Source organism: Panthera pardus, unplaced genomic scaffold (assembly GCF_024362965.1).
Source record: "Panthera pardus isolate Hobbes unplaced genomic scaffold, ASM2436296v1 HiC_scaffold_4, whole genome shotgun sequence".
Lineage (NCBI taxonomy): Eukaryota > Metazoa > Chordata > Mammalia > Carnivora > Felidae > Panthera > Panthera pardus.
In genome coordinates, this window is record NW_026526969.1 from 14,600,812 (window position 1) to 14,622,678 (window position 21,867).

The 21,867-nt window shown below is 63.6% G+C and overlaps 1 protein-coding gene across 4 annotated transcripts in view; it reads left to right on the forward strand.

The window, feature by feature from the left end:
- Positions 1 to 21,867, forward strand: part of MAD1L1 (mitotic arrest deficient 1 like 1) — a 317,342-nt gene that overhangs the window by 5,760 nt on the left and 289,715 nt on the right. For all 4 annotated transcript variants that reach the window (XM_053893964.1, XM_053893965.1, XM_053893967.1 and 1 more), the window contains exons 4-9: positions 2,065 to 2,244; positions 4,521 to 4,645; positions 5,476 to 5,557; positions 6,458 to 6,588; positions 6,714 to 6,828; positions 8,721 to 8,782. In XM_053893964.1, the coding sequence (XP_053749939.1) occupies positions 2,065 to 2,244; positions 4,521 to 4,645; positions 5,476 to 5,557; positions 6,458 to 6,588; positions 6,714 to 6,828; positions 8,721 to 8,782 (695 nt within the window). The remainder of the gene's footprint in view (positions 1 to 2,064; positions 2,245 to 4,520; positions 4,646 to 5,475; positions 5,558 to 6,457; positions 6,589 to 6,713; positions 6,829 to 8,720; positions 8,783 to 21,867) is intronic.

Sequence of the window (21,867 nt, forward strand, 5' to 3'; positions counted from 1 at the left end):
GCCGGTGGGCGTTCCTCTCTGCGGGGCTGCCCGTTCTCCCCACCCCTGCCAAGAATTGGGGTGTAAATCCAGCAGAAATACCAGGTGCCACGGGGCGACAGGCTTGGAAAGTCACTGGGTTGCATGGAGGTCTCAGGTCCGGGCTGGACCGGTCTTGCTCACGTGGTTACAGGGCCCAGAGCAGAGACCTCCAGGGGCGCCTGGGTGGCTGATTCGGTTAAGCGCCGACTTCGGCTCGGGTCATGATCTCACGGTTCATGGGTTCGGGCCCCGCGTCGGGCTCTGTGCTGACAGTTCGGAGCCTGGAGCCTGCTTCAGATTCTCTGTCTCCCTCTCTCTCTGCCCCCCGCTCGCACTCTGTGTGTGTGTCTCTCTGTCTCTAAAAAATAAATTAAAAATTAAAAGAAAAAAAAAAAAGACCTCCAGCCTGGGGGTACTTCCTGTTGTCCCTGGCTTACCCAGGGCAGGCTGGGAAAGCGTGTTACCTAGAGAAGGTGCTAGGTTTTTACTTAGGGCATGAATCCCTTGCTTCCTTTGCTTTGATCAACAGCACTTCACCAGGGTTTTTTAATAAGTGCTGACGATTTGTGGAAATGCTGCCAGACTCCAGCAAAGCATTGGACCGGAAAGTCTCTGACCTGCCCACGCTTTCCCAGGGGTGGATGTCTGGCCCCGTTCTTGCCTTACGTAGCATATCTGCATGCTTTCCTAGTCCTGTAAAAATAGCTGATGTCTTCGAGGGCGTGATGCTAATCTGATGTGTTCGACCTGGTACGCAGGCTTTTGGCCACGGTGTGCCGCGTGGGCCCAGTAGCCCGGAAACACGGGCTGCGAGTGGGTGCCATGGCCTTGGCATTGTCCTGGTGCCGCTCTGAGAGGGTCTCTCTCTTAATGTGTGGTGTTAGCTGCTGCTCAGGGTCGTCCTGGGAGGGACAGGGGAAGGCCGTGGTAACGAAGTGCCTTATTAGGGGTGTGGAGGTGGCACCAGGGGCCCCGAGATGGTAGGAATTGTGGTGTTGGTGTTACCCGCCTGGCTCTCAGGCAGAAGGCACGGGGTGTGCAGCTCCTGGAATTTTCCTGGGCCGTAAGTCTGTCAAGGACAGGGCCTCCTGGCTGCTCTGGGTCTCCAGGGTCCAGCACGGGCTGTGGCACCTTACAGGTGCTTAGGATATGTTGGAATGGGTGGGGCATCGTGGCAGGGTCGGTGGAAGTTTTGTCTTGGGTAAGTCCAAGGATGCGGGCTGCGCTTAATCCCGGGCCCTCACTGAGCGTGGCCTCTCTCTCTGAGAGGCCTCTCCCTTCCCACCCGCAGATGCGGCTGCGTGGGACCTGGACCGCCTGAGCGAGCAGCTCTCACGTGGTTTCTTTGTCTGGGACACGTGTCGTGGGTTTTCAGGGATGCCAGTTTGGCAGTGGGTGGGACTCTGGAGCCTCTAGATGGTGAGACTCCGGTTGGTGTCTGAGGTCTGGGGACCTGCACGGACCGCCCTGTGTGCACTTGGGACTGGCAGCCCGAACAGAGATGCCGCACCCTGCTCTGTGGCGTGCTTCCGTGGCAGAAGGGTCCCCTGGCTGTTCGGAGGCCACGCTTGTAGCTCCTTATTCCCGTGTGTCCCTTGAGCAGGCTGTGTCCCCACTTTCGTGTTGCTCCCCCGTGGTGCTGGGCTGCAGAGCCCTGGGGTGAGCACTTGCCTTGGGGGTGCTGGCGGACCTTGCGGGGGGCTTGCGCGTCTCCCCTTCCTGGGGAGCGCTCAGAGGCCAGCAGCATTAGGTGCCCGCTTTGTGGTCCCTTCCTTTCTGGGGCTGAAGGTAAGCTCCCCGTGGCCGACCGTTGGCTCTCGGGACCCCCCCCCCCCCCCCCCCCGGGGCCATCAGAGCGAGGGAGTCTTGGTCCTGCGGCTGCCTTCCCGGCATAAGACGCGTGGCGGGGGTGAAGGGCTGCGGGAGGTGATGTGCGCCGCGGGAGCGGGGTGTGCGGCATGGCCGCGCCTGTCCCCGGGGAGGGTGGGCTGGGCCGCCCCGCCCCCGCTCACTGTCCCCCGCTTTCTGTCCCCGCTCTGGCAGCGCGAGGTGGACCGCAACCAGGAGCTCCTGACGCGCATCCGGCAGCTGCAGGAGCGCGAGGCCGAGGCGGAGGAGAGGATGAAGGAGCAGCTGGAGCGCCACAGGCGGTGCCGGCAGAGCCTGGACGCCGCCGGCCAGAAGCTTCGGGAGAAGGAGGACGGCCTGGCCGCGGCCGGCGAGGTGAGGGTCCGCCCCCGGGGCGGCCGTGTCCTGCGGGGCCGGTCTCCTCAGAGTCCCCTTCCCGCTCCTGCGCCGATGGTTTCTGCGTCGTCCGTCGTAATCCGGGTACAGATCCTCATTTCCACTCGTGGTTTTCAGTTAATGAGTCAAACGTTGTCTTAGTCTCTGTCATTAGGACTTTTAATGGTCGACTGGCCCGTGTTTTGTCACTTAAAAAACTGTTTTACGTGCGTGCGTCCTGGTATGAGTACGTACGGGATACGAACGCGGCAGGTGGCGTGTACTTTCTGTTTCTACTGAGTTGCTCACTCAGGCGCGTTCCTAGGAGTGGGGTTTGAGGTTGCTGGCTTCTGCTGACAGTTGCCGTGTTGTCCTGACAGCATTGTTGAGGGTTCTGGTTTCCCTGTAGCCTTTCCTGTCGTGGATCTTCTGGAAGTCTTCTGGAAATACCTAGATACCTTTTTTTGTCTCTTCCGGAGACGTAAGTGGTGCTTCTGGATTTGCATGTCTTTGATTAGTAGGTCTGTTAGCATCTGAGAGCGCCTTTGAAGCCAGAGCACATCCGAGCCCTGCTCCTTATTCCCTCGACTCGTTGAAGGTTGTATAAATTTCAGAAGCAGAGCCCAGACGCTGATGCTGGTGGAGACGGGGCTCTCCTGACCTTCCCTGTCCCTTTGCGGTGTTGCTGCGGCTCGCGGGCGCCGGGAGGAAGGAGATGAAGCGCTGCCGGGGGAGGAGCGGGGGCGCGGGATCGTTGGTATTCTGTCTCTGCGTGCGTCTCCACTTGATAGATCTCGGGAAGCGGCAGGTTATTTTTGCCTTGGCAACGCTGGGGAGTATGTTAACGTTGTTCCTACATCTGTCTTCTGATGTGGATGCTGGCAGGAGCGGAGCCGTGATCGGCTCAAGACAAGTCCCCGTGTCGCCCTTGGCGTGCTTGCCCGAGCTGTCTCCTGGGGCCTGCGTGCTCCCCGGGGCCTGCGTGCGGGAGGCTGGTGTGCGGCCCACGGGGGCGGGGGACAGAGCCGGATGCGGGGGGAGGCTACCGCCACGGAAGTGGGAAAGGTCTCGGCCAGTCAGGAAGGAGGACGCTGAATTTTGTTTGTTACTTTTTACTTCCTTGGAGAAAGCCCTCCCTGGTGACCGAGGCTGTCGCTGTTCCCGCACCGCGCTCTCTTACGGGGTGCCTGGTTCGAGAAGTCCGTCAGCAGGGAGTCCTCTTGCTGCCGGCCCGGCCTCCATGCAGCGGCGTCCTGCGTGCGGCCAGCCATCTGTCCCGTATCCAGCGCAGCACCGGGTGTGTGGTGTGCGTGTTTGGAGTTCGGGAAGACTTCTCGAAGGCTGTCTTCTTAGATCAGTGTATTTTAGTACCTTCGTTTTTCTTGGGTTCCCAGGCTGGCAGGCGCCATCGTAACAGAGCAGACCATGCAGATGGCCGGAGTGTGGGACGTGGATGGCCTGTGTCAGTGCCCCTGGGCCCCCACAAACATGGGTCCTGGGCAGGGGTGGGCCTCCTCGCTGGTGCGGGTCCTCGGTTCTCATCCTCCGCTCCAGGAGGCTAATTTACAGGGACGCCTCTGAGCTGGCTTCCCTGGGACAGCCACAGAAGGAGAGCGGTCAGCAGATGGTCACTAGAGGTCACCGGGTGAGGGTGTGGTCTGACGGCCGGGCAGAAGTTCTGCCCCTGAAAGTCCCAAGGCCCTGCTTTCGCCAGCCTCCCCAGCCTCCCCAGCCTCCGCTCTCCTTTCTCCCTGCTTCTGGATGAGGGCACGGGGTCTGCACGGTCTTCCCGCAGCTCCTCCGTTCTGTGGGGCTCCTGTAGCCTTCTGAGGATGGCCTCAGTCCCCGTTTCCGACCTGTTGGCAGGGACTTGGCTGTGGTTCACAGGGAGTGTTTCAGCTGGGATGATGGCATGGTGGGGGTTCATCTCGGATGGAGACACCGGGGCAGGCGTGGAGGGAGAGCCATGCAAGCACGCTAGGAACGAGCGAGGGTCCTGAGTGGCAGATGTCACCCGGCCCGGGCGGTCTCGGGAGCAGCCCGTCACCACGACCCGGTCTCTTCCCATTTGCTTGAGGGAAATGCGAGGCAGGCCGCGTAGCCAGGGATGGGGTGAGGGGGTGGCATGCCCTCCCAGGTTGTGTCCCTGCCCTCAGGAGGGGGATGGGAGGGGCAGGCTCTCGTGGGGGCATTTGTCCCGCCGCCGCGGGGTGGGCGGCTCGCCTCTGTGCGCCGGCAGCCGCTCAGCTGCTCTGGGCCGCCCGCTCTGCTCTCAGACCATCAGCACGCTGAAGGGGAAGGTCTCGGAGCTGCAGTGGAGCGTGATGAACCAGGAGATGCAGGTGAAGAGCCTGGAGTCTGAGAAGCAGGAGCTCCAGGAGCAGCTGGCCTTGCAGCGCAAGTGAGCGGGGGCGTGCTGGGGCGGGGGCGGGGCGTGCAGGGGGGCGGGGCGTGCAGGGGGCGGGGCTCTGCGCCTTCGCTGGGCGTGGTGCGGGCAGGCCTGCTGGGGCCTGGGCTGAGTTTCGGGTCTGGTTGTTAACTGTGTGGAAGAACAGGAGGGCCCGGGCTCCTTTTGTGGCCTCTGTGGTCTGAGCACCCAGCAACCAGGCGTGCTGCCTGTGCCAAGCCCCAAGAACCTCCGGGGGCCCTTCTGGTCTGTCCTCCCCGTCCATAGGCTGTTGGGGGCAGACACAGGGGCCACTGAAGCTGGCCACTAAGTGTTTTATGTATTCTGAGAACAATAGCGGAGAGTGGTAGTTTCTCCCCTCGCAGAGAGCTTCCCTTTAAAGGCCATGTAGGGCGCCCCGGGGTGGTGGGTGGGGTGGACGGGAGAGGACTTCCAAGTGGAGGCAGCTCTCTGAGCAGGACAGAAGTCTGCGAGGTCAGAAGGCTGAGTTCTCTCCCTGGGAGCTAGGCCTTTGCCTTCGCAGATGCTGTCCTAGGAGGGCTCTGGACGCTCCTGGGCGGCGTTGGGGGGGTGTGGGGGGGCCAGTCCCTGGTGGGTCCTCGGCTGTGGCTGTACCAGGGCCGGTGGCAGGCTGGGCAGGGCCCTGCACGTGGTGTGGACTTCGCCACCCACCCTGACCCGAGGGTACGGGCCACAGTGCCCTGGGAGGGGGGAGGGGGTGGAGTATGTTTGTGAGGGTCCACCCTGGAGAGCCTCCGGGGTGAGGACAGCCGCTGGTTTCACACACCCCTGTTTCTGCACGTCATGTGCCTTTCTCCGGACAGGAAATGTCAGGAGGCTAACGAGAAGGTCCAGGAGCTCCAGGCCCGCCAGGAAGCGAGGGCTGACCAAGAGCAGAGGATCAGGGTGAGTGACTCCGTCTCAGACACGGGCCATGTCTGGGGGCTCTTCCCCTCCTGCCTCCTCGGTGGGGGTGTGCTTAGGGCGCCTGGGGACGGTGAGCTGCCCGCGCCCTGGTACCGCTGACACCGCTGCCTGTCTGTGCGTGGCGCGCCCGCGCTTGGTGCTGGGGATGCCGCACGAGCGAGAGGAGCGAGCGGCTGGGCGTCCGGAGGTGGGGGCCCTGCCTGCGGAGGAACTTGGGGCTCCGGACCCCAGCCCGAGTGACCTGGGCTCCTCCCGGCCCCTCCCCAGCCGGCTCCCCCGTTGGGCCTCCCGGCTCCCTCTGCTGTTCCACGTGCTGTTTTCGGGTACGTCACCTCCGCCCTGGTTCCCTCCCCCCCCCCCCCCCCGGTCAACCTCCCCGGATTCGCTCGCCTTCACGGCCTGTGTCTGCCCTTCCACCAGAGCGCAAGTGCAGAGGCCTCCTGTGTGTCCTGTGTCACCCTGTCCCCGCTGCATGACCCCGTACCTGCCACAGAGCTGGGCCCAGTAAACATTTGTTGACTGACCGACCGAGCCTGTTGGGTCCTGCCGCTGCTGGGTGCCGGTCGTCCTCAGGGTGTCTTGGAACTGGAGATCTTAGAGGAGAGGCTTTGTCCCGTGGAAGAGACTCGCCTGTCACTTGGGTGCTCGTGTGGCAGGAATGGGTCTAGCGTGGGGGGACGGTGTGTGTGTTTCTCCGAGGCGTCTCTTCGGGGCACCGTTGCCGCATGCCCTGGGGCAGACCTGCGCTAGGGTCCTGCCCCCGAGCGGGCACGACTCCCCTGGAAGTGAGTGCCGAGGACGTGGCACAGAGGCACACCTCGAGGGCGAGCCGGGGCCGTGGAGGTCGACTCTGTCCTTTCTGTCCCCGGCCTCACTCAGGATTTGGAGCAGAAGCTGTCCCTGCAGGAGCAGGATGCTGCGGTCGTGAAGAACATGAAGTCGGAGTTGGTGCGGCTGCCCAAGATGGAGCGGGAGCTGAAGCAGCTGCGGGAGGAGAGCGCCTGCCTGCGGTGAGGCGGGGTGGGCGGCGGGGCAGAGGGGCGGGGGCGGGGGGGGGGGGCGCTGCACTCCTTGTCCCGGCTCCTCCTGCCTGTGCGTGGCGGCCCTTTGAGGGATGCGGTGTCCGGCCCCCCAGGGAGATGCGAGAGACCAACGGGCTGCTCAGGGAGGAGCTGGAGGGCCTGCGGCGGCGGCTGGGGCGCCAGGAGAAGATGCAGGAAAGCCTGGCGGTCCTGGAGCTGGAGAAGGAGGTGAGGCCGGGGGCGTGCTGCAGGTGGGGGACCCCGGGTGTTTCGGGCCCGCCTTGCGCTTGCCCGCCTGAGACGTGGAAGCTGCCGGGCCGGTGCCGTGGGCGGAGCAGCGGCCCCGGAGCCGCCTGGCCGCACGTGTGGGTGCCGGCGAGCTGGCCCGCGGTGGGGAGACTCCACCGGGAGCCAGCGGGCCCCCGGTCGCGGATCGTTGTGCAGGCGGCGGGCCGAGGCGGGTGTCCTGTGGGGAGGACCCGGCCCCCTGCCGTGGGGGCGTCGAGGTGGAGGAGGGTGAGCGCTTCCAGAAGCCAGAGAGAGGGCCAGGAGTGGGTTCTTCCTGAGAGCCTCCAGGAGGAGCTGTGAGAGCGCGTGCTCTGTTCTCAGCCCCCCGGAAGAAATTGGAAAACTGGTACAGATAGGGGACGTGGTGCGGGGCGCCTGACACAGACCGGCTCCCACCCGCAGATGGCACGGACGCCCGGCTCCGTTTCCTCTCCTGTGTCTGCTGTTGGGACGCATGCTGGCGTTTGTGGGACGTGCTCGTAGAGCTGGTGCGAGGGCGTGGTGCCGAAAGCATCCCGTGGGCGCTTCTCCCGTGGGCGCTTCTCCCGTGGGCGCTCCGGGGGGCGCGGGAGCCTGTCTCGCCCGGTGCGCACACGTTACACTAGCGCTCAGCCTCCTGGTCTCTGTCCCCCGGTCTCGCTGTCCTTCTGCACGGCCCCCCCCCCCCAGGTCGTTCCCTGCCGCCTCACCTATGAGCCGTGCAGCCCTGCGTCGTTTCCTGGGTGGTGGCAGCGTGCTGGCAGCTGTCCCGCAGTTGGTCACAGCGGAGGCCTGTGGCCTCACGGGGTGGGAGCCGAGCTCCTCGCAGGTGCTGGCTGACGTGTGAGCTTGGCCCGCAGACGCAGCCCCAGACGGAGTGTTTCCTCTGGACAGTTGTGACACCGGTTAAGGCTTTGTCTCTCGAGTCACACTGCCTCGTGGGACATCCTGCCATGGATGCTCGCTGGCTCTGTGGCCCCGGGCAAGTTGCTTAACCTCTCCGTGCACCTGTGTATCGAGGAGCATCAGAGTGTGCCTTGCAGGGTTGTGGGGGCTCCGTGAATTCACGGCGAGTACTTCCCCAGGGCCTGGCGTCGGTAGGTGGTCGCTAAGCATCGGCTCTGTGCCCAGCTCTGTTACCCGGCCCATGCCCTCACGTGGTAGGGGCACTCGAGGGACCGAGGGAGTGCGGTGATGCCAGGACCGTGCTTGGCCCGGGCGACGGGCACGGGAGGCCGGACGAAGGCACGCGCTTCTTGCCCTCAGGTGGTTCCGTTCCAGAAGGGGAGGGAGACTGACCTGGAATGCAGGTCCGCGTGAAGCAGCGTGAGGAACGCAGGGTCAGGTAGCCCTGCGCGTGGCGCCAGGTGGGGGACGTCCCCACCTTCTCCCGTTCTCCCTGTGGGGCCACGTCCACTGTGGACACTTGGGCGCTAGGGCTGAGTGCATCTGCCCTGGGGCCCGGCGTCCCGTGGAACCCCTGGACCGGGGGAGGGGCGTGGGGTCTTGTGGCTTCAGCGCCCGGTCTGCCTCGGGTGCCGCTCGGCCTGCTTCTTCCTGAGTCTGCGGGGCCGGCCGCAAAGAGGCGCACTCGTAGTTGGGCGGGAGCCGTCTGCTCCGGAGCGGACTCCATGCCCCGAGGCGTTCGGCTGAGATGAGGGCAGGCTCTTCTGAGGGGTCAGGGAGACTTAACCTCCTCCTCGTCGCCGACAGCTCCGCATGAGGCTGGGTGGTCTGGGGACCGACGTGGGGTTGTGTGAAGAAGGGCGGCGGGTCGCTCGCCGCGGAGGCCTTGGGTGGGGGAAGATGCTGGGGTCGTGGCACCCTCAGCGTTCGCCTCCTTGTCTTTGCAGAAGCTGCTGGCAAAGCTGCAGAGCTGGGAGCGTCTGGAACAGACCACGGGCTTGAACATCAGGTAGGCGGAGGGCGCCCCCGGCGGTGAGGTCCTGCCTCCCCTGGGCCCCCGGTGGCTGGAGCCCCTGGCAGAAGCCCTGCTGGAGGCCGCCTGGCGGCTTGTGCAACCGCCTGTTGGGTTTGACGCGGCACTTTGCTGACAGGAGGGAAATGCAACTAGGGGACTGTCCCTGCCCAAGTCTTAACGTTCTCCTTTAAGGTCGGTGGTGGCGTGGTGGCAGGCGTTTGACCGCACTGCAGCGGTGGCTTCTGTTAAAGGACCTTTGCCTATACTGAGGGAGCGATTGCTTTTGGGGCGAGCCATTCCCCTTAGGCAGATGGAAGACGGGGAGATGGACTGAGTTGTCAGGGGTGAGAAGGGAGCATCGTTGTCCCGTCAGGACCCCGCGGCGTGCCAGCAGGGGAGCGGCAGGATGCAGAGGGGCAGCGGTGGGGGCAGCTGGGCGGTGAGCTGGCGCCTTGTCCTCTGATGGCCCGGACGGCCTGGGGGGGCACCTTTCCACTGCTCCCTGCCGCCCGTCCTGGGGGCTACTGCCCCTTGTTCTCCAGCATCGCTGCCTGTCCCTCGGTCCCCGGGACTTTGGGCCCCCCTGTGGATAGACTCCTCCCAACAGCTCTGTCCTCGTCTGGTTGTTCTGTTCTGGGCGAGGGCTGGTGGGAGACCAATTGTCCCTGTTCGTCTGGAGCTGTGGTGTTTCAGGAGCCTCTTGTTTCGTCAGCTTGTGCGACTTTAAGACTGTAGCTCCCTGTTGTCTTTCCTGCCACTCTTGGAAACTGGGCCAAGATTGAGAGCCTTCTTTAAAGAGCTGTCCCGTAATTACACTGTCCGAGGGCTGGTTCTGGAACCTGCCATGGTTTCCATCAGCGTTACTGACTTCGGTGTCTGTCCCTTGTAAATGGCCTCCTCGTCGTCTCTTTGCCCCGCTCAGTCCCAGAGGACAGACGAGGCTGCTGTTCCTTCCTGAGCTGCATCCGCCGCCAGACTCGTGGAGGGCTGACCCGGTGGTGCCTCACCTACTCTCTGGGCTTAGTAACTCACCAGAACGCTTCCCTCCTGCACCTAGGGAGGCTCGTCAGAAGAGAAACCTCTGTGACTTCTTTCTCTTGTGGGAGATCAGAGGCCCACTCGTGCCCGATCAGACCAGCTGGCGGAGTGTCTGAACGCCCAGCATGTGCCACAAAGCCCTCGACATCAGTCAATCCTGGAGCTGGTGCACAGCTGGCAGTCGCCTCTGGCCGGGGCGGAAAGTGTGGTTCCTCCTCTGGCCCTTTGGTCTCGCTTCCAAATCGGAGGGCCTCCCTGAGTGTGGCTGGCACGCGGGGGGGCATGCGGGGGGGCCTGCAGAGGTCTGCGGGCTGACCGCCAGCTGGGGTGCTGCTTCTGCCTGGTCACGCGCCTGTGTGTGTGTGTCATGTGTTCACTCGGCGGCCGGGCCCTGGAGAGGCAGAGGAGGGGGGTGGTCGAGGGCTCTCAGAGGTGGGGGCTGCTTGGGGCGGGCGGGAGGGAGAGGAGGGTGTGAGTCTGTCCCTGGCGTCTCTGCCCTCCCCTGGCTCGTGGGCCCCTCGCCAATCTGTGCCTGGCCCTGGGCCAGTGTTCCCATCGCCGGGAATGCGGCGCGCGCCTGGCCGTGTGTGTGGAGGCTTACAAATCACGTACTGCGGAGCGGTGCTGGCCTCCCTTCTGAGCAGCCGGAGGCTTCTGGGGAGGCGGTGAGGCATCCTTGTGGCCCTTGCCTCCCGGCACCCCTGGTGAGGGTCCCCCGGAGGGGCAGGTTTTCTGTCGTGTGCCCGGTCACTCTGTGCCTGGCCACCGCGGGGGCCCCTGGGGAACCTCAGTGTCTCCTGTTCACCCTTCCTGTCCTCAGCAGGGCGCCTGGGTGGGCTTCACCTCCAGTCACTTGTGTCCCTCTGAGGTGGGTCTGTGTGTCCTGTAATAGTCGGTGGGTTGCAGGCTTGTGTGTTGGTCCAAATGCAGGGAGTCGGCCTGTCCAAGACCGCACTTGACCTTGAATGCCGTGAGGAGGAGTTGGGCCATCCTCTTTTGTCAGGTCTTGGGCAGTTGGAGGTTTGTGAGCAGGGAGGGAGACCTGGGGGAGCCTACGTCCGGCAGAGTTGAATATGGGGAGGGAGACGGGCGGAGGGAAATAGGGCACAGGGAGAAGTTGGGATCCCTGCAAGGAGGGAGGGGTGGACCCGGTCGGGAGCGCTGAGACCACTGTGGGTGGCCGGGGTGGGTCGGCCCCGGTGGGTGTAGGGTGGGTGGCCTCCGACAGCGTAGCCGTCGTGTCTGCGGCTCACTGTCAGACCTCGGTGAGCGGTGCCTGAATCTCTGTTTGGCCCCCGCCTGGCCCTCAGGGTTGTGGGGCTGTCTTGTGCCTCATTTTACACATCTGCGAGTGGAAAGATTTTTCTAGAATAGTGGTTTCTCACCATGGAAGTCAGACCTTCTCCCTATGAAAACCTGTTTTCATGCTAGGCCGGGGGCTTGCGCCCCCAGAGCAAGACCAGCCGGCTCCGAGAGACGGCAGTGAGTTCCAGTCCAGCAGGTGCCCCGGAAGCAGGAGCTGGAGGGGCCGGGAGGGCCTTAGGACCTTAGGACCTGGCAGGCTTGATTCTCCTGGCCTTTAGGCCAGGGCTTTGCCGCCACTTTGGGACTGAAGGGACTCGCTTGGCGTGTGTCGCTTGGTGTGTGTGGTGACCCCCAGGCCCCGGATCCTGTCCAGGGTCTCCTGGGCTTTGAGAGCTGCCGCCACTAGGTGGCGCCCCCGGCCCCGTGATCCTGCTCCCTGCGCCTTGAGCGCCTCGGGCCCTTTGGCTTTCTGGCTCCAGACCTCTGCCTGTAGTTCTTCCAGGCCCTCTGCTGCTCCCCGTGGACCTCACGTGCTACGGCCACGGCCTGGAGGAGTAGCCTGTAGGTGGCCGGCTGGCTGCCGTTGACTGTCCCACCCCTGCCCTGTTCTTGCCCAGCCTCTGATCCTCAAATGCTTGATGCCTATGAGATTCTGGTGTCTTAGCACAGATATTCCTTGCATGGGCTTTCCTCTGGGCGCAAGGCTGTGGCTCTTCGCACGTTCTTGGAGGGCCCTGCGGCCTTGCCAAGGTTGGGAATAGGTTGGGTCTAATGCCTGGAACAGACCAACCCCCTGGAGTTGACACGGCCTGACCGTTGCCACCTTTCTCCCAGTTCGGGATTTCTCACATCCTGAGGAGTCCAGAGGTGTCAGGGAGCTGGTTACGTGAGCTGGCTGGGGCGGTCCGGCAGTGTGACCCTGTAGGGAAGCCCCGTGCCAGTTTCCTTGTCTGCCAGACAGCCTCGTCCACCCGGATGTTGCTGGACGCCTGTCTCCAGCACGTGGGTCCTGCGGGTTGGAGGCAGGTGGGCCGCCGGACTCGGAGAGTCCTGGTGGGAAGGAATACTGCACCGTGTTGGGTGGGGCCTGCGTACTCGGGGGGCGGGGGGAGGGTGGTGCCTGCAGGTCCCCATCCCGGGGCAGCGAAAGCCGACTGAGGGGTTCGGCAGCAGTACACAGATCGCGCCGGCGTGCGGAGAGCTGTGACGTGCTGAGCCTTGTCCGGGGAGCGCGGCCCGGCGGAAAGGTTTGAAGGTGCTGAAGGCGGACACCAGGAGACACTCTGTGTCTGTGTCAGCCTGGATGTGACCTTCCGGGGGCACTGGGGAAAGACTGACGGAGAGGCCGGTGGGAAAATGGAGCAAAGGGGGGTACCTGCAGCAGTAGACGGGCCTTTCCCTTCAGACAACCGGGGTCGTTTGCTATTTAAATAGGTTAGAGAGGAAACGTGATCGTCTCTGTAGGTGCGGAGGTGTTGGTGGGAACTCAGCACCCACGCACGATCGCAACCTTTGAGCAGTGTAGGAGTGGAAGGGTCCCCCCCTCCCCAAGATGCGGCACCTGCTGTCCCTGTGTCTAGCCCGCCCTCTCCCCGCTCCTCTGCGGCGGCGGCGGCGGTGCGGCCAGCGCACAGTGGGAGAGAGGAGGAAAGGCCCGCGGCCGGGCGGGAGGACGTAAAGCTGCCTCTGGTGGGGGGCAGCACGATCGTCCGTGTAGGACGTCTCTGGGCATCTGTAAAGAGCCGGAAGTAGTAGGTCTGGCAGGTTCACAGTTACGAGGACAACGCGCACAAGCGGACTGAGTTTCTGTGTGCCAGCAGCGAACAGTTGGAGGCACGCAGCCCCGAAGAGTCGCGTTGGAAATGTGAGGCTGAATGCAACGGAAATCTGCACGCTGTAAAGTAGAAGTTCTTTCTAGAATAACAGGAAGTCATCTAGCAGTGATATCAGCAATTGGAGAGCGATCCCGTGCTCGCAGGTTGGAGGAGTCCGTGGTGGGGACACGTCAGTGTGCTAAAATTCATACTCACCTCCAGTGCATTCCCAACCAAAGTCCCAGCAGGCCTTTTGGTAGAAACCAGCAAACTGATTCTGGAGTTTCTATGGAGACAAAAAGGATCTAGAATAGCCAGCCTTGTTTTTGAAAAGAAACCGTGGGCTTATGATGGTTAATTTCCAGATGCACCATAAACTGTATTGATCAAGGCAGTGGGTTAATGGTATAAGGATAGACTTACACGTTGACGGAAAAGACTAGAAAGTTCCGGAATAACCCAAGAGTATGGAATCTGTTGGTCTCCATCGAAGGTGACAAGATAAATCAGTGGGAAAGAGTCAGTCTTCCGCAGACGGTGCTGATGCAGGGGGATGTCTGTATGGACAGATGTAGATTCTGGTCCCTTACTGTTCCAGCATTGAACCAGTGGGGCGTGGACCTAACCTGGGGAAACACCAAGGCTCTGGAAGCTTAGGACACAAAAGCGTGAACCAAAGATGAAAAAAATCGGTCACTTAGAGTTCCCCAAGACGAGAAACACCTTTGCTCTCAGAAAGACGCAGTGAAGGCAAGAGGCAAACCCTGGGCCAGGTGGCACTTGGGAAACCATTTGGTGGCTTCCTGCAGGTTTACGACGTGACCTGGCTCTTCCGTCCTGGTTCTCACCCAAGAGAGGTGGAAACGCGGCCTCACAAAGACGAGTCCCGGAGTCTTCACAGCGGCCTATTCCCACCAGCCTGCGCGTGTGGACGGCGGGTTTGCCCGGCCGCGGGGAGTGGGTCGACGCATCCTCAGGGGGTGCTCCGCAGCCACGAGCGATGAGCCCGACTACGGTGCTCGGACGTGGGGGAGACCTGCTGACGCCGGGTGCTAGGAGGCCACGCACGTCTCGGGTTGGGATGCGATGGGGCGTGAGGGGCCCTGGCAACGTGCCGGAAGTCGCCTGTCCTCGGCTACTGTGGCGGCCGCTTGCGTGTGCGTGCTCGTACGTGCGTCCCGCCTCTGTGGAGCTGATCTGTGGGCGATAGGAGGCTGTGGTGGGGGTGCTGAAGCTTCCATTTTGAGTGGAGCCCATCCCCTGAGCCGGTCGGGCCCGTGGGCAGCGGGACTGACCCGGGCTCTGTCTGCCGGCCTGCGTCTTGGGGCCTCGGGGCAGGTGCCGTGGGCATGACTGCTTAAATTCACCACCGGCGGTGGGGGGGGGGGGGTCGGGTTGGCGGGGGGGGGGGGTTGGGGGGAGGACAGAAAGTGAAAGTCGCCTTCCTTCCTCCCGCCTTCCCCTGACTGCTACCCTCCCACCTCGCATCGCCCTCAGCCAGGCTGGCTCTCTGTCACCGCCGCCCGGTCCCCCATCGTGCAGTGCTCTCGTGCCTGGGGTGCTCTTCTCAGAGGAGGGGGCCGGGGTCCCCGTGCTCACCCCCGGTGTGTCCAGGCCCCGTCCGCTGCCTCTGTTCTCGTGTGGCTTTCTGGAAGTCGTACGAGCACGCGAGCCCTGTGGTGCCCTCCGTCACACGGCGCTCGGTCCGCGTCCTGCACGTTCCCGGTGGATTTCCAGCGGTACTTCCGCACCGGCACGCGGCACTGCTGAACCGAAGAGCCGCACGGCGCTCCGCGAAGTGGACGAGCTCTGTGTTGCCTCAGGCCCGTTGGCGGACACTTCGGTTCGCGGTGTGAGCGGCGCCTGAGTGGCCGGACAGATTCTCAAGCAGGCGTTTTGCCTCAAAGACGGATGTGTTGAGATCGGCAGATGGTGCCGGACTGCCCTCCAGAAACGCCGTCCGGCGTACGAGTGGCACCGCTTAGTTTGGGCGGCACGCTCTCCGAGGTCTCGGCGGAGACGCGGTGTGGGGCCGCGGTGCCGCGAGGAGGCAGGACTCTCCAGCGGGCGGCTTTTGAAAAGCTCGTTTGGCGGTTCCCACTGTAGGAAGCCTTATCAGCGGGCCTGGAATGCACGTTGAGTCCCTCTGTAGTCAAGCCCCTAATTTTGTAGAGGAAATGACTTGCTGGTGGCGTGTGAGCCTCTGCGATTTGGCTCCTTCCCCCGTCCTTTTGTCCCCGGGTCTGGCCTGGTTTCAGTCCGGCTGGGAGGGCGTAGCGCCTGTCAGGAAGCCCGCAGGTTCGACGGAGTGACGGGTCTCGGAGGATGTTGGCGCTAGGGAGGCCGAGAGGCTGGCGGGTCCCGCTGGCTCTCAGGCCTGGCGGCCGTGCCCCTGAAACTGCTGGCCTGTCACCCGCAATGGACACGGGAACCCGGCACCGACCTGCATGCTTCCCTCTCCGCGGCCTTTGTTGGCTGGCCAGGTGACCGGTCGCCCCCGATGTGTGATGTGTGAGGCCAGTCAGGATGACAGTGAGGCGGAGCACGATTCCTTCTCATTGGCCGCCCCTGACACCTTTGTGGCCGCCCGTCCTCTGGTCGCCATTTCTAATGCCCCGGGTCTGGGGTCGCTCGGGACGCGAGGCGCTGCCGGCGTTGGGGGGGGGGGGGGCGTGCCGTCAAGCTTCTTTCACCGTTTCTCTTGGTCTCGGTTTGGTTTCTTTTGCGGCTCCAGACGAGGAGGAGGAGGAGGTTGGGCAAGAGTCTCACCTTCTGGGCGCTTGCAAGGGTGGCTCTTTCTTGTGGCCTCAGCCGTGGACGTGGCATTGTTCCTTCACCTCCTTCACCGGCTCCTTTGTCTACCGGAAGCTGTTCTCTGGGAGCCCCGGCCCCGGAGGGGCGCCTTCACCCACCCTGGGCTCTCTGTCGGCCTGCGCTCCTGGGGCGGGCTGGGCCCCGGCGGCCCCAGAGCTGTGCCGGCAGGGCCCGGAGACTTGTGAGCCCATCCCGGCTCTGCAGGTCCCCGTGGAGGCCAGCGACAGAAGCAGGCGTTGTCGTGATTGACTCTCGGCCACGTGTTTGTCCCTCTGCTGGGCATCCTCAGTCTTCGGTCTCGTGAAGGAAGAGCGGGGCTTGTGTTCAGAGGCTCCGAGCCTGGCAGCCAGCGCATGTGGTAGACGTTTGCCGAGTGAGTCGTGATAGGACTGCTCTGCTTTTGTGCATCCGTGTGTGTGCTTAGCTGTGACTTGGGACGGGGCCCCTGTCGGCTGGCTTGGCTGCGGCGACAAGGCTCCCGTGTTGTTCACACTGTTGTGATCCGGTGGGAATCAGACGACAGGTGCGGCAGAGAGCTTCCTGACAACCGACTTTCTTCAGTTGCTACAGCCCATCCTGGGTCCGGGGGAGCAGCCCCGGCCCGTCCCTTGCTCCCCATTGAGGTTTCAGATGTGAGTCTGGCCTCCGCTCGCCAGAAGCGGGCAGAAGCGGGCGTGCGTGGCGAGGCTGGACGGAGCAGCATCCCCGACGGGCCGGCTCCCCACACCGGGCCCCGCTGCGGCAGTCCCGGACGGGGCTGGGCTGCCCAGGGGGCTGTGACGGGGACCGCAGCCTGGGGCACAGTCCTGTCCCCTCTGCCCCCGTGCGCACAGCAGGCCGTGCCTACCGCACCGTGGGCAATACAAGCTGGGCAGCGCTTTCCTGGAGGGGCTCCGCCCTGTGTGTGGTCACCCTGGCCGCGCAGACGGTGGGGCAGGTGCCCTGTCCCAGGTGGACGTGCCTGGTGGTTCAGCACTTGCGGTGTGGCCCTCGAAGCGCTTTGGAGGGCTTCACTCCAGCTTTATGGACACGGCCCTTCTACCTCTGTACATCGTGTTAAATCGATTGTAAAAAGTCTAAAGCCAGGTAGCGAGAGGATTTAGGCAAAACAGGCTATGCTGGGTTACCCGGGGATTAGGTTGGAGAGGGAGGAGGCACCTCCCTGTTCGGTTGCTGCAAACTTGGAGAGGCCTTACTGAAGTCCTCCTGGGGGGTCCTCCCTCGTCCCTGCCCAGGTCCCCCACCCCCAGGCAGAGGGGGAGGGGGCTGGGAGCTGCCTGGAAACATGGGCTCTGGTTGTGTGGACACGAGCTGGGGGTCGCGGCTTGGAGGGTGGCTGGCCTTTGTGAGCACCGAGTGGGAGCCCACGTGTCCGTGAAGCAGGGTCACGGCACGAGCGCAGATTTGTGTTCTTAGAAGCCAAGCGGGGTTATCCGTTAGATGGTGGCTGCCAATCGGCTCGGGACTGCAGGGCGGCCGCGATGGGCCGTGTGACGTGGCTTTGCTGCACTGTTGCTTCTGTGTCGTTCCCACTGTTCCCGGGTACGAAGCCCGGACCTCCCTGTCATTGTCGGCGTCTCAGGGACAGAACGCTGGGGCACGCGTTGACGCCTCTGCACCGCACCGCGCCCCCCCCGCGGCTCTGGTGCGCCGCGCGGGCTTCAGGCCCCGGTGGCAGTGGGGATGGCGTCTGGGCCAGCTGGGAGGACGCTCCTCAGACCTGCTGTGTACCGCAGGCTCTGGCCGTGGCCACAGGTGGGCTCTTGTCTCCTGGGAAACGTGCCCTACAGCGGTGGCCGTCCTGAGGACGAGGAGGAGGCAGGGCACGTAGGAAGAAGGCGTGCAGGTGCAGGGAGAGGCGAGGACCAGCTGGGTAGGCGCCAGGGGGTGGCGGCGGCCACCCCCCAGGGGCTGGTACTGCCGTGCCCGGTCTTCGTGTGGCACAGCTGGGACCAGGAGGCCTGGGTCTTTCTCACTCGGGCTGCCGGCCGTGAGTGCACCCTGGACGGGCGGTAGTGGAGACCCTTGGCCTGGAGCGGGGGCCCTGCTCGGCGGTTCCTCCCGCCCTCACGTCTCCTCGAAGTCTTAGTTCCGTGGAGGCCACGGCAGGTTTGTCCTTGGCGAGGAGGCGCGGCGTTAATTGTTCCCGTGTCTGCTGTCGCTCTTTCGTTTCGCTTCCGCAGGTGCTCATCTTGAGTGAGGTTCCTGTGCGGCCGCAAGTGGGGTCTTTACTTGAGGGCACGCGTTCGTGGTGACAGGCGGTGACGTGGTGGGGACCCCGGGCATCTCCGGGCACAGGCGCTGAGGCCTCAGGGCTTCGGGAAGTTCACTGGGTGTTTTCTGTGGCCTGTGGGAAGCCGTTGTGGAGCGACCGGGGTCATTTGAGATCACAGGGGGCTGGAGACCCTCGTCTGAACACGCGCTGCGTTCACGTGGCTCGGCGTTGAGAAGACGTGTCGGGGCGATGGGGACAGTTCTCCTCTTGCTCTGCCGGCCACAGGCCTCCCTTCCTGCCGGCCGCTGGCGCTGCTGGCTTTGGTACGTCTTTGCGCAAGCGCTCGATGCACGTGCAACTGACGTGTCTGCCGGCACGCGCCTCGTTGAGCCCCCGCTCACCGTGTTGGAGGCGCTGGTCCAAGCTCTCTCGCTCTGTGTCGCGCCCAGAGAGCCCAGTTTCTGAAAGGCACGCGATGCTTCCTCCTGCATGTGGTATAGTTAGGGGACGGGGCGGGAGACTGTCCCCTCTGCAGAGTTTGGGGGTCCCCGAGGCCGGCCTTGGTTTCAGTGATGGCCGGAAGGGCTGCGGGCTCCAGGAAGCTGTGTCTCACAGCTGTGGGGCTGTAGGGCTGGGAGCGGCACACCGCGGGGTCACCGACCAGTGGCCTGTCTCCACCCTTAATCTGAGTCCCTTCACCCCTGAGGAAAGGAACCTGTTCCAGCCGGCTTGCTTTAATGACTTTCATTAACCGACTTAACGAGGCCTGTACTCAGGAAGTCTGTTTTTATTGGCCAGTGATTCCACGTCCCTTACCGATGTCTTGCCTGGGGAAGGACCATCGAAGCTTTGGTTGCAAGTTATCTTCCTGGATCGGTCAGTCGGTGGGGCACGGAGGCCACAGGCTGTCCCTGCCAAGGATCCCCAGTGTCCTTCCTGTCCCACTTGTCGTGGAGAGCCCGTGGGTAGAATGTATGGTGGGCGAGTTTGTGCGCTGGGCACGGCCGCCCAAGTGCATGCTCCCCGCCTCGTGGGAGGTACACGTTCTTGAAAGCACCACCCAGACGGCGGAAGGGATAGCCGGGCCTAGGACAGCACTTTCTGTACTCGGGGAGCCTTTGGGGGGCCCTGGCCCAGGGGAGGGGTGGGGTAGGCGGTGGCAGGGCAGGTCGGGGATGAAGTGTGAAGGGGAGGGTGAGTGTGCAGCCCAGGACAGAGGCCACAGGCTGCTGAGTAGGCCGAGGGATGGGGCGGGCAGCCGGCTGTGACAGTGACTGGCTCCAGTTTGGAGCAGGGGTGCCACAGGGACAGAGCAGTGGCTGAGAGACGTCCTCAGCATGCGAGACAGGAGGTGACCTGGCCCAGTTGGGGGCCTGGGAGGGTGCAGGCAGATGGGGCAGACACGGGGATAGGTTTTGGCTCTTAGGAAGGGAGAGCTGTGGACTCTATGTAGCACATGTGCGTTTGAAGGGTCACAGAAATAGCCAGAGGGAGTTGTCACGGGTGCGTAGGTCTGGATTTGAGGGCTCCCTCTGGATCATCTTCGCATGACCACTAGCAGAGGTGGCCAGGCCGGCCTAGGGAGCAACGCGGACAGGGAACAGCAGAGGCCTGGGGTCCAGGGCCTCTCCCTGGCGGGAAGGCTGCGCAGAGGGGGCCACTTGCGGGCTTGCCCGAGTCTGAGCTTCCTCGTCTACACGTCAGGGATGGCGTCTAGCCATCGGCTGGCAGAGCGATTGGCATGTGGTAGCTGGCAGCGCTTGTCAGTCAGTCCCTGTCCCCTGGTGGGGGGAGCACGCCCTTGGCCCGAGGACACCTTGGGACCGCGCTGGGCCCCGGATGTCCTGGGAGATGGGACGCCAGTCTTCCCTGGTCTGCATGGGAACCTCACCTGTTAGGCCGCCTACCTGTGTCTTAGAAGGTTGGTGGCACCGGGGAGGTCAGGATGGGTCACAGAGAGCGAGTGGGTCCCCGCACCGCTGTGGGGCTGTGGCAGTGACGTTGGTGAAGCCTGTGGCTCGCACACGCGGGAGAGGAGGTGATGGGACCCTGGTGCAGTTCTTGGTTCTGGCAGACACCTGGCACCTGCCAGTGTCCTCCGGTAATGTTGAGAGCGCCGACCTCGGCTCTTGGCACGCAGCTCCCATGGCTCTCAAGCGAGGGGGTGTCCCAGGGACAGGCGTGTGTGCGTTTGTGTGCGTGTCTGGGAGCCCCGGGGCAGCCTGGCCAGCTCCGCCGCAGGAGGGGAGGCAGGGCCCTTCTGGGGCACACGTGTCTCCTAGGGAGTTGCAGGATTGTCTGGTGAGGGTCCTCTCTTTGCCTCTCCCCTCCCGCCACGAGTGAGTGGAGGGCCTCTGACCAAGGGGACCGTGTCCTGAGCGGGAAGCTCGCTGCTGACCTGTAGGGCCCTGAGGAGGGCGGCTTTGAAGACTTGCCTTTTCTGTGAGGCTCTGGGGCCCTGACCCAACCGAGCGACATACAGAAAACACGTTCACGGCTCTTCAGGTTTTGTCCTCCGTGATCTGGGAGCTGTGCTAAGCAGGGTGTCTGAGTGGCTCGGGTAGTGGCCTGGTTTAATCAGGGGTGGGTGACAGTAGGGATAAGTGTTCGCTGCCGGCTCCGAAGGGCTCAGGGAGCCAGTCCTTCCTAAACGTTTACCGTTTCACGTGGCAGCTGGCGAGACGGGGATTGATGTACGGGCTTTAACCGGAGACCCGAGCCATCCCGTGAGAGACGGGAGGAGGGACGGGCAGAGCCCTGCCGGCTCTGTGTGTCAGAGGCTGGGTCTCTCCTCTGACACCAAGGCCTGTCTCTGCCCCTTGCTTCGTGCTGCCTCTGCCAGAGTCACCGTTGCCCTTGTTGCACCCGTGTGGGCGTGGCGCGAGCGTTTACAGTATCTCAGGACGGTGCCGGGTCCGTCAGGCACGGCTCCTGGGAGAGGTGGCCCTTGATCTTGAGCTGAGAGGCTGGGACCTTGTTCCTGGTGGGGAAGGGGCTCGCACGAACCCACCCACCCAGAGCGACCTGGCGTACCACAGTTCCAAGTGGTTCGGCCAGCGTGTGGGCGTGTGGTGGAGGCCGACAGGATGGCGGGGATCGGTTCTTGGAGGTGTTTGGGTCTTGCTGTGGAGAGCGGACCTTGGCCTGCAGGGGGTGGGAGGGTGGGGTGGCGAATATCCACTGTGTGGCAGGAAGCACTTCCTTTCCATGGCCTTTCTGCGGCCTCTTCCCTGAGATCTGAGACACGGCCTTGTCTTCAACTAGACCCTGCCTGGTAGGCATCCGTGTGGCTGGGTGGCTCAGACCAGGGGCGGAAGCCTCGTGCCGGGGGCAGGGTGCCCCCTCGGGGGTGGTGGGACGGGCTGCCTGTGAGCGGGGGTCGGCAGCGGGGGTGGGTAGTGGGCACATCTTGAGAGTCAAGGTGGCGGCAGGTACCCCGAAGGTGTCTCGTGTCCCAGGCCAGGTCCCCTCCATCGTGGCCTCTGTTTCCTCTACAGGCGAGTGACGCCTGCCTGTTTCCTGCCGGCCTTGTCACCTGGTGATAGAACTGAGATTTTGGCGAACGTCGATCCCGTAGTCATCCTTTGCAGGTTTGAGGCCTGCCGCTTGGCGGACAGCAGGCCGGCTCTGGGGATAGAGCCACGACCCGGCCTCTGCCCTCGCGGTGGGAGGACCGAGCGTTCTGAGCAGTGAGGATAGCCGGGGAGTCTCTTGACGCTCAGAAAGGTGAGCGTGTGCGGCCGGATTTTGCTGGAGTGTCTCGCGGAGCTGGAGTCGACCATCGGTTCCGTCTTTGCCGGATTTGAATAGCGTCAGTGGGCAGAGGGCCACGTGTTATTTGTGGTCTGGAGATTGGTGGCCGACGAGGTTCCAGAGCGTGTTTGTTTCAAGAC